Below are 12,139 nucleotides of genomic sequence, written 5' to 3' on the forward strand. Positions count from 1 at the left end.
AAAAAAAGCCTCTCACCTGCATTTAAATAGGGCCAGGCCTGGGAGTCAGGTGGTACTGATTAGGGTTGTTAAGAGCAGATGGGGAACACCTTGTCCTCACAGAATATTTCTCAGTCTTTTTGTGATCAATTGATGTCCCTCAAGGACTGAAACTCTGAATCAATGATTTCTAACAGAAAAAGAAAAAAAAAAATCCTTACCGTTTCTAGCACCTTAATTCCCTCTGTCATCACCGACATGATCTTGTTGCTTGGTTTTAACAATGCTCTATTCTCTCTGTGATCCACTGTGACATCTGAGACCATCCCTCAGTAGGATCACACCAGTTGCCTTAGCATTGCTTTTTCTAACACAGGAGTGGCACTGCAGAATTTTAGAGAGTTCCTATCTTTACTCCTTTCCAAAGTGGCTTCCTTTCTAAATTCTAAATTGAGCAAAATGAAGTCTGTATCAGACCACTGAATGTAAAGTGAAGGGCACCCTTTCCCATCAGGATCACTGCAGGGTGGCAGAACATCTGCATAAGCCAGTCTGACAGAAATGCACAGGGGGAGCTGAGCAGGCCCATGGCGATCCATGTTCTGTGCTTCTCTATCTGAGAAGAGTTCTGACAGACGGGCTGGTTTTGCCAGGACAGGTGCCAGTATCCCGACAGGAATGGATTCTGCCCCCTGCGATTTCAGTTTCTCAAACCCAAATGTGCATCTGGCATATAAAGAAACTTAGATTTTCTTGGAACTGTTGTCATATTGTTTAGCCAGAGCTAAGTGTGATGAGATCCCAGTAGTGTGCACCTCAAGACATTACAAAAGCTATAAATAAGAAAGTGATTATGTTGCCAGATACCCACTGATACAAGAGGAAAACAATTTCTCAAACAACAAAAATATACTCAGGTCAGTGCCAGCACATCTGACAAAAAATACCATTAATTCCAGAATCACCAAGTGGTCAAAATAATATCAGCAACATTGCCAACTCAAAGACAGCCTCAAAGCAGGATTTGTCCCACAATTGGTTATTAAACCTGCTTGCCTAGTAATTTGAAAAGCATTTCAAAAAACAGCATCTTGAGGAATTAAAAAGAAATAATGTTCTGATAGGAATTAAATGCCTTTGCAAATGTGATCATATAATATCAGTGGTGATATGGTAGCAGTTTCTCTAATTCTCTCAGTGACTCTAGTGTGAACCAGAAAACTCCAGAAGCCTGTAGAGATTTAGAACATATAATTTGTTCCCTCTATTCATCAGATATGTTCTGCCCTGCATTCCTGTTAAACATCAAAGAACGGCTATGGAAAGAGGAAAACAGTTTTCTCTAGATGACAATGCAATTTTTAAAATGTTTTTTCTACAAAACATTTTCAGTTCCTAGTATTGGAGAAAGGCATGATATAATAATAATAATAATAATAATAATAATAATAATAATAATTAATGAACTACTCTGGGTACTAGGAATTGCCTGAGGTGATACACCGTGAGGCTTTGGAAGAAATTACAATATGAACAGGTTTTAGAGAATTCATCATGCAAAGTCTTTCTATTTCTGGGCTATATGTAAATTTGGGATAGGGTCCCTATCTCATGGAGCTATTGTCATGAAGATTAATTAGTTAGGCCTGTGTTTCATGAGACAAAGTGCCAAATCTTTAGAGACTAATAGATCTTTTTAAAAAATCTGGCGTTTTCTTACACTGAATTTCTTTCAGGATCAGGACAATAATCTGCAACATATTTTCCAGCTTAAAAGTGCACAAAATTATTAAGTATTATTATTTGTTTTGACCAGTCACGTCCTCTTTGGTTTAATATTTTTAAGTCTCCCCAGAAGTTATTGATTTAAACAGTTTTTTATTTTCTTTTTGCTGGTTTTGGCAAATTCACAGTGTACAGCCTGCAGCTCACAGTTCAAAGTGCTTCTCTGACCACCCAAATGCCTCTCACCTGGGAGCTCTGTGAGCACATCAGATCTTCCACTGAGATTTTAGCATTTTTTCTTTTTAGGCTTAAATCACTTTAAGTTAAAATGCTGTCACTGTAGTGATGAAGGGTTATTGATGGTAAAATGTTCTTGTCTATAGCCAACCCTGTCTTCCTCACAACAATAATTCTACAAACACTGACAAAGAAACTCTCGAACCAGTTAATGGATGTAGTGAGTTTGACAACATAAACTATTATGTGGCAGATTCTTTGCCTTGCCAATCCACTGTACTGCCCTGAAAGGAAAAATTCCTAATGAGTAGTATCTCCCTATTAATGGTTTAATAATATATGGCTGTGTCACAGTAAACACCTAACTCCCGTTTAGAAATCACATGGAAAATGTGAGCACTAGAGCAATGTTCACTGTCAGTTATTGCTGTCTAATTAGTCATCTGCAACATACCACAAGGTACTGAGTGGAGTACTTGTAGTACTCCTTTGAAAAAGAAAAAAACTATTATTTCCAGAAGTGTGATTTGAATGCAGTGATCAAACACTCCAAGTTTGATTCAGACTGTATTTATTTCTTATCTAGTGCATCTGAGCTAACTACCTTGAGGCAGCAATATAAAAATCAGTTGCTGTGACTTGCTTCTTGAAAATTCGTTTTGCTCCTTCTTAAAATCTTGGCCTGCTTGACCTCAGCAGCCTTCACCAGTTTGAAAATGCAAGCTATAATCCTCTGTAGGGATTTAGCCAGGTGTCTATTACAGCATGTAATCTGTGATACAGCTTCCAATATTCATGCCGAAGAAAGGTTAAGCCCCCCTGTCTTTGTTCCCGAGTAAAAAAGTCCATGAGGTGTTAGCGCGGACAGGAAGCAGACTGAAAGAAGCAACATCTTCAATCAAGCTCTAAGCCTGTGTGTATGGCACAGAAGGATCTTTGTGATGCAGGCTTTGGCTCAGAGTCATCAGATTTTAACCCTTGAACAGGAGCTGCTGACTGCCCTGTTGATATTTAAAGGTTACACTACCACTGTCTCTATCCTAAATCCTTACCCAAGGGTCCTTGTTCCATTTGTCACCAAGCTGTGCCCACAGATAGGCCTGGTAAGACGCCTCAGTGGTCCAGCTGATGGCCGGCCAGCAGCACCCCTTGCACCATCCTGAACACCTCCATCAGAATTCAAGCTTGCTGACAGAGACCTTGTGTGCAAACACAAACTATATGTTTGAGGGGAAAGTCTCCTGGGACCAGTCAGCAGCTTCTCAGATAACTCTGCTTTTTTCAGCCATGGCTGAGCAGGATCAAATCATGTGATACAGCCACGGCCCTGTGGCTGCGGGGTAGAGCCTGCAAACAGGCACTTCCCAAAGCCCAGCCGTCTGAACTGTGGTGGTACTGGTTTTGGCAATATTTTGAATTCCATACGTGAATAAAATAAAATAATAGCAACTTAATTTGACTGCCTGCAAGAAGCTATTTAATACCAATATCCAATTACTGTACAGCAAAACAGTGGTTTTTTTCTAGCTGGTAATGGTATAGAGAAACCTCAGAAACCTCTTATGTTAATAGGCAGTGAAGCATTTAGAATTATTTATTAGCGTTTAATTATTTAGAAATCTCTTAATGATGTAAATATCATTTTAAAAAGTTATAAGTATTTTTCACCTTGTCCAGCTGAAAAGCTGTTACTTGGAGAGCTTAAATTAAGATCTATTTCCAGCTGCCTGCTGGTCACAAAATTACTTATCGCTGCTAATGTTTTGGTTGTTTAGACGTTCCCACCACAGAATGTGCTTAGTTTTGACAAACTGGGGAAAGTTTTCCATGTTGTATTCATTGTACTGAAATAGAGGTCTTAAAGAGGATTATCTTAGAGACGTAGACATTAAAATACATAACTAATCTCAGTTAATTGAATTGTTTCGTACTAACATGTATTAAAGAACTTCCATGTAGGCAGCTTTACACAGTTTTGGTAGTATAAATATGACTTAATGTATAAATTACCTTTTAAGATTAATTAGAAACAGTTTAAAGCCAAGTTATGTGTAGAAAAATTGAGGATCTGATTCTAAGCCTCTGAAGCAATATTCAACCATTACAAAATTACATCACTGAATGCCATGCCAGCAGGCAGATGGGAACTTACCTATCATTATAATTTATCTCCCCATCCCTGTGCTAGAATTCAGGACATTTATTTTATCAGCTTATATTGGCTTATTTTTTTTTCAAATTTCCTCTCCAGAATATTGAACTCCACATGGGTTATTATGGTGTAATCAAATCATTTGTCCCTTTAATGAGAATTGAGTGCTACAGAATTAAAAGAATAATTTCGTTTTTGGTGGAAGAAATGCCCAAAGCCTTGTACTTGGAGTCTCGTTTGCAGTGCTTTCCTTACAGTACGGTTTGGTAAGATCAGATTCAGATGTGGGGCAGTGCTGTCATCCTGGCATGTGTCTCACTGCGCTCTGCCATTAAGTGGAGTAGCATCAACTTTCTCAAAAAGCTTTGTGCACACAGAGATACAGAGCACCATTCAGAAGCAAGCAAATGCCAATGTTTAGCATTCACTGTGCACAATCTACAATCTGGATTACCCACTCAGAATCACATAACATGCCTTCTACTCTACCCAGGGACTCAGAACAGTGTTTAGGTTTGGTTTATAACATGAATTACAATGGCCTTACTATCTGCTGTAGGAAACCAAAGACATCCCTAAGCAATGCTTAACAAGTGTCTTGCTATCCAGAACCATTTATTTACTGTTTCAATACCTGTGACCTTCCAGTGATACGGCTTTTGCCAAAGAGATGACAGAAGATACGCATTATAGGTATGCAGACAGCTTCACGATAACAGCCACAGAAATGTCTGGATTTTTCTAGTAAACTTCAGAAAGGTGTGCCTCATGTAACTGAATGTTTTCTCCAAAATTTGGATTTATATCTATTCAAAGTGTATGGAACCTTGTAGATCTCATAGTGTGCACATTTTTCCTAAGGAAAGTGCCTAAGTAAGGTGGCATTTCCTTGTATTCATATCTGCTATATGAAATTGAGCTAAGTAACAAAAAAGTCAATCTTTTATCTATTCTGCCTGAAACTTATTTTGATTTTCACTGTTTTATTCAAAAGGAAGGAATAGGAATAGTAACCGTGAGCTTGAAATCAAGAAAACTGTGACAGGAACTTTTTATAGACATTTTGCAGAATATTCTCAGTTACAGTTCCGTGTTTTGAATCCTTCTGCTTAATGAGTACCATTCTGCTTTTCAAATAACTCTTTCTTATTTTTTTCTTAACTTTGAGTCCTGAAGAATTGTTGTAAATTTTAGGATTCAGCTGTATTAATGGGAAAGTGACATGAGAAAAATGTTTCCCTGTGCAGGGAAGAGGATTTGCTTGTGGGGAGGTGAAAGTAAGTGCCGAAGTCATTTTTCTTTGTGTTTCATGGGAGTATGCCAAGGGGCAGAGCTGTGACCAAGGTGGAAACGTGTATGAAGCTCATTTCATATGCTGGATGGCATTGAACAGCCTCATTGCCCCGAGGACTCGAGGTAGAGAGAAGCAATAATTGTAATTGTAAGAAAAGAAAAGGTTGATCATCATACCAAGGCTTGTTCTATTATCAGGACAGGTGAGGAGAACTCTGATTAATGACAACCGCAGCTGCACTTATGTCCATATTCAGCACTAGTAGAAACAGACGTGTGCAACTTTTTCCCCAACAGTGCAGACCATCAGTGACAAAAAAACATAACTTCTTCCACAATCCACACTGTACACAGAGAAAGATAGAGGGCAGCTATCGTTCTCCAAAGCAAATGCAGAATGAACAAGCAGCAAAATATTAATGTGCTGTTGAAAGTTTAAATTGGATGGACGTGATTCAGTGCAGCCTGCAGGGTCTGATATCTTGGCAACTGCTGCAAGATACCCCAATCTGCAGACAAAATAGCCTTTGTGAAGGAGAGGAAGATTGTAGCTTGCAAGCTAATGCATCAAAAGGCCAGAGAGAGAATAATTCACTTTCACCTTGCTACAGAGGACAAGTAGCAGTAAAAGCTGTGCATTATTGGCAAGCTCTTTTTGTTGCTGTTTTTAACTCAATCCACAGTTCAGACCTCCAGCCACCTCGGCAGCATTCCAGCTGCAGCTGCTGACATCTCCCACCTAATCAAGTGGTGGATTATCTTGTCCTGATAAATTGGAGGCTGTGTTTCATGAAAAGTCTTTCCTGAAGTACTTTTCTACCCTGTAATAAGGTGGCAGAAGTCTGAATCAAACTCGTGGTGCACTAATTTTTCTAGTAGCTTCTGATGGAGAGTGTCAGTGTTTTAAGAAAGGACAGTGCTAGGCTGAAAATACAGTTAAGCATGTTTCATTTCACACCTGGGTGAAAGGGAACATGACGTTGTACTGTCTACTGTTTCATATGGAGTGCGTAGGGGCTATACTGCTGACTTCAATAATTTTCACCTAAAAATTGCTTCCTTTACGAATGGAGCTCTTGAGGAGCATAATTGTTTTAAAAAGGAATTCTCTTGGCTGTTGAATCTTTCTAAGAGTCAGACTTACTAACCTGTTAGATACTTCTTTACTGTTCCTGGTCTTTTATGACTAGTCACTCCATTTCCACTTCTGCTAACAAAATCTTGCCACATAAGCCCAATACAAGGGTAAATAAACTAGTTTCTTTCTCTAAAATGTACTGAGGAAAATATTTACAACACGTAAGTAAATGTACTATATATTTTTGTGTACATTTACCTTAATGTAAGATCATTAGGTGTAAGGTAAAATGTACAAGATAAATCTAGTCAAGATAAAGGTATTCCTTGCAAGCACTCATTTCTTCTTTCCCACTTTCACTCCTGAATTAAAAGCAGCAATTTTCATATGCCAAATACAAAACATCTTTATGTGTCACAGTCACTACACTGTTTCCCTTGTAAACTTGTTCTGCTCTCTTCTAGGGGAACCCCTACATGTGCAATAATGAATGTGATGCAAGTACCCAAGAACTGGCTCATCCTCCAGAATTGATGTTTGATCTTGAAGGAAGACATCCATCCACATTTTGGCAGTCCACAACTTGGAAGGATTATCCTAAGCCTCTTCATGTTAATATTACACTCTCCTGGAACAAAACCATTGAGCTGACAGATAACATAGTTATCACTTTTGAATCTGGCCGTCCAGACCAAATGATCCTGGAGAAATCCCTCGACTATGGACGAACATGGCAGCCCTACCAGTATTATGCCACAGACTGTTTAGATGCTTTCCACATGGATCCAAAATCAGTGAGGGATTTATCACAGCATACAGTCCTAGAAATCATTTGCACGGAAGAATACTCTACTGGATATATGACAAACAGTAAAATAATCCACTTTGAAATCAAAGATAGATTTGCTTTTTTTGCTGGACCTCGGCTTCATAATATGGCTTCTCTTTATGGCCAGCTTGACACAACCAAGAAATTAAGAGATTTCTTTACCATCACAGATCTGAGGATAAGATTGCTTAGACCAGCAACTGGAGAAATATATGTAGATGAGCAACACCTGGCACGGTACTTTTATGCCATCTCAGACATAAGGGTATATGGAAGGTAAGAGATTATAAACCTTTAGGAGCAAGCATATGAGTTTGTTTATAGAGGTTATATAAAAACTGTTTCCCCAAACATAACGAATAGCAACCAAAGTGTGTTCATTGGAAATTTGACTCAGTTGGTGCATTTTTGATAGTATTAGAAGTTTCTGACTCAATGGCACTAAATCATGGGCATTTGCTGTCACTAGCCTGCAAAGCCCTGAATGATTAAAGCATTTTCTTACATTGGCTCAGGATTTCAACCTGGCATTATGACACTTTTCAGGGACTCTCTTTCTGCTTTTATACAGTTGAAGCTTCATCTGTGGGCAGTTAACTGAGAAGAGGGATTCAATTTCATTATTTTTTCTAGGCCTTTAATGCAAGAATCAATTGATACAGCAGCCTTTGCATAGACTTTTTCCAGTAGGGCAAATTATATATAAACAATGAGGCAACAGAGATGAGAGTCCATTCCTTTTACTTTAATTAGTTCTGAAATGCCATGAAACTGAAGCAGAATGGAAAAACCAGCAGTGTTTTGGAGGGCATGAGACTGATCTGAATGCAGCAAAGATTATTACTCATCCAGGTTCAAGACAGATTGGCCCTCTGTGGCAAGCAAGGGCTGGTATCAGGTGTCCTAGACTCAAAATTAATAAAAGCGCGGTGACATTCATATAGGGAAGTCTCCTTACCATCTCTAACTAGCAATTGACTGATGACCTCAAGCAGAAGGGTGATATTCTTAACATGTGCCTTGGATGCATATTTGTTCAGAAGAAACAAATGGTATCTTCTCTATTAGCTATTCACTCAACTCCCTAATGAACCCTTTTGTCTTTTTGTTTTGCTCTGTACCTTCAGAGAGTTCAAATCCTCCTTTTTATTTATTTATATATTTTTTAAGAGAAGCTAGATATCAAAACAAACAGGAAAGCTAATTTATCTTAGTAGGCTGGGGTATTTTTCCAGGCAAAGAAACAAGTGAAAAATAATAGAGATATTAAATGTCTAATACACTGGCTGTTGTATCTTATCATTCCTTTCATGAGTTTACCATTTTCTCCCTCTTTTATACAAGCCTTTGAAGTTGTTAAGTACTTCCACGATATAAAAATGGATTGATAAAGTCTATTGAAAATCTATTGAAAAATAGATGATCTGAATTTATATGAAGGAAGAATTGCTGCCGCATACAGACTTGAATGCATAAGGATTTCTGCAGGATCATAGATTTAGCATGTAGTTACCATGTTCTGCATCCAACCCATATTCAGGCTAAGTGGATCATGGGCAACTTAAAATAGTTTGAAATAGTTTAGTAATACTAACTCCAGCATATCAAAATTGGCAAATATGTTCTACTTCATGTGTATCCTTTCTCCATGAGGCTCCAATAAGTCATGTATACAGAGAGATTAGACCAGAGATCAGGATTTTAAGTTCCTTACACTTAAAGAAAATGTTGCTTCCCATTTGAAAACCCAGGAATGCTTCAATTAGACTATCAGTGTCTTGTTAAAAAAAGCATTTGAGGAGGGGAAAAAAAAAAAGAGTGCACCGCATGCAAATTAGAAACTGAAACCTTCCAAACATAGCTGGGGGACAGCAATCTTTTGACAAATTATCTATAAAAATGAAGTCTACCTGTACAGAGAACTTATCTGATGCTGAAGCTTGTTGTCTAAATGCAATAGTAATTCAACTTATGTGTTAACAGAATTGTCTGATATGTAATACCGTCTCACTGAATTAGATCTGTGTGAATTCTTGTTACTCTTCTGCTAATAAGGACAGCTCTTTAGGGATTTGGGGTCCTTGCCTTCAACACATAGACAGCCTTTCTCATTAAATAATCTGTGGGCTTGCTTATTGCTAAGGATGCATCCCCTGATTATTTGGTCCCACTGAAGAGTCTCTTGCAATAGGCCCCTGTCTGACGAATTTGTGGTCTCCTACCAGAAACTCCACAGGCTCCCTCTGCCAGATCTCCAAACAAGCATTTTGGCCCCATGCCCTGGTATGGTGGCAGCAGGTGTGGTAATACAGACTCACAGAATTGTATGGATTGGAAGAGGGGAAGAGGCAACAGTTACAGGTTGTTTTGTGACCATTTCTGATTCAGCTGAACTTTCCAGCCCTTGCACCTTAATCTAGGATATTAACATATTAACTGAAAATTAATTTATATATATATATATTTTTTTTGCCACAATTTTTCACATTTTTCACACACTTTGAGACTTAGGTAAAGATAGGATTGTCGATGAGCGGCTTGCTAGCCAAAGGGGCCATGGGCCCCTCAAACAGCTGTACGAGCCGGACAAGGTGGGAGGCTGTAAAGACATACAGATGGGAAAATACTGGTGTGTTCTCTGCAAGGACACCGTGTCCTCGAGGTCCGAAGTAAACAACCAAGGAGAAACTTGGGTCGGAGATAAAGAAGTATCTGTGGGGGGCGCCACAGAGATAGTTACTAAGACATGAAAGCACGTGTAACCTATCATCTTTGTGGGTTAGGAGTTGTTACGGGCTGGTTAACCAATCAGTTTGTGCCAAGTTTGCTAAAGTGGTTATAAATATAGGCTTGCTTTAACAGTAGAGTTGGAGTTTTCTGATGCACTCATATTGAGTTTCTGTCATCACTCCCTGCGTTTCTGGACTAGCGAACTGACTAAATCCCAGGACCAGCCCTGCCATTCTGCAGCATAGGATATGCAGGATTCCATGAGGATGGGATGGATACAAAGAGATGATACCTAAAAGCTTGTTGCTAGCAGACACGTTTGGAAGCTAGTCCCTTTGTTAAAAATATAACCTGTAGTTTAAATAAAGTTAAAATCACCAAAGCTTAAAATAGCATGTTCCTAAAGGCAGCCTAAAATTTGTTTCATGCTCTATTTTAAGAATCACCGATGGAAAATATCTATCTTAAAGATGCCAAATTTAATATACAAAATGCTGAAATGTCTAATACTTCACAATGAATTAAAGACAGGAGATTTTCGCACTTAATATATGGTTTGTTTCATCACTGCTTTGCAGTTTGGTGTAAAATAAGCCTGATGTATCAGAGATGAAAGCCGGTGTGTTCTTAATGGGTGCTTTACCTCCTCTATTACTACCTGTTTGTTCATCTTCAGTTTACCTCTTTCATTGTGTGTTTACTAAGATGATGAAAAAAAAAAAGGAAACCTGGCTGCCTGGCTGTTAGCAATTTCAGCAACCCCATTGTGCTCATATTATTCAAGAAACCTAATAATCCACATGAACTAATTCTGACTTACTGATGGCCTGCTTCACTAAATCAGAGTGATTTTTTCTAGTGAATAATGGACGATGTAGTGTGCCAGTACCTTAATTAAAGATAGCCTCTCTTAGTCTTGATCTCATTTTAATTTACAGGGTAATACTACAATAATATCACTAATGGAAGGTACATTAAAGGGCATCAAGTAGCATTAACTGTATTAAATTATGGCACTTGTGTTAATTAACTGCTGAAGCAAGATGGTCCTAACAGCTAGAAAGGTCGATTAATGCATAAATAAAGTCTTCTGGGATGGGAAATTAGGAAAGAGTAGACAAGTCTCTGTCCTGTAGCAGAGAATCAAAGGTACCCCATGTGATAACCTCAGGAAGGTTTCTCTCCTTTCACTGCTTGAGGAGGTGGATGTATAGTGGGCTCTGCAGATCCAACATACCATGAGCCCTGACAGTAAGCACACAGTGCTTTTCTTTTTTTCTTTTCTTTTTTTTTTTTTTTTTTTTTTTTTTTTTTTTTGTAGAATTTCACTGAAGTGCTGATAATAGTTCCTTTGAAGTCAAGCAAAAGGTTCCTAGCAGATTTTAGATCTGACTGCTAAAGGTTTAGCCGGATTCATTCCAAAATATTTTTTGTTCAACTTTTGTGTTGTCAATAATATGCACATTTTTACGCTGCACACTAACTATAATTTTAGACAATAGTAAATACATACATATATATATCCCCAGTGGTTATAGAATGACTATCTAGCTAAATCAAAGAAAAATCTCATCCCACATTGTTCTTTTGTGATTAGTTTTTGATCTAAGAGCAAAGAATTTCTTTCTGACACTAGAGTACTCAGCCTCTATACAATGTTATTAAGCCCTTTCGAATTTATTTTTATATTCTTCTTGCCTTGAAGCTTCTTTATTTAAGCTCCAGAATTTTCTGACCCTGCCTCAGCTACACTTGCAGTTCCAGCAGTAACAGAAACCTCTAAGTTGCAGTACGCATGTGAAAAATATCCTCCGTTTTAACAGTTACTTGCTCTCACTTATCTCTTCCAAATTTAATCCATCTCAGAATCTGACCAAATTGCACTTGGGAAAGGCATACTTGCTACTCTGTGGCTTGGGGTTTTTTGCCTTTTTTGTTATCCTGCCCTGCAGACCCCGTAGCACCGGGTTGCTGGTGCTACAACGCTCATGCTGCAGAGTGCCCACCAGCTTGGGTGCCAGACCCTGGGTTCTTCGTCACATGGATGGATCAATGGGATTATAGATGGGGTGTTATTCTGGCATGCACATGACAGCACTAAAATAATATCCCTCTG

General features: G+C 38.5%; 1 protein-coding gene across 8 annotated transcripts in view; it reads left to right on the forward strand.

Moving 5' to 3' along the window:
* Window positions 1–12,139, forward strand: part of NTNG1 (netrin G1) — a 152,448-nt gene that overhangs the window by 57,586 nt on the left and 82,723 nt on the right. For all 8 annotated transcript variants that reach the window (XM_048947113.1, XM_048947106.1, XM_048947105.1 and 5 more), the window contains exon 3: window positions 6,929–7,569. In XM_048947113.1, the coding sequence (XP_048803070.1) occupies window positions 6,929–7,569 (641 nt within the window). The remainder of the gene's footprint in view (window positions 1–6,928; window positions 7,570–12,139) is intronic.

Source organism: Lagopus muta, chromosome 5 (assembly GCF_023343835.1).
Source record: "Lagopus muta isolate bLagMut1 chromosome 5, bLagMut1 primary, whole genome shotgun sequence".
Taxonomy (NCBI): Eukaryota; Metazoa; Chordata; class Aves; order Galliformes; family Phasianidae; genus Lagopus; species Lagopus muta.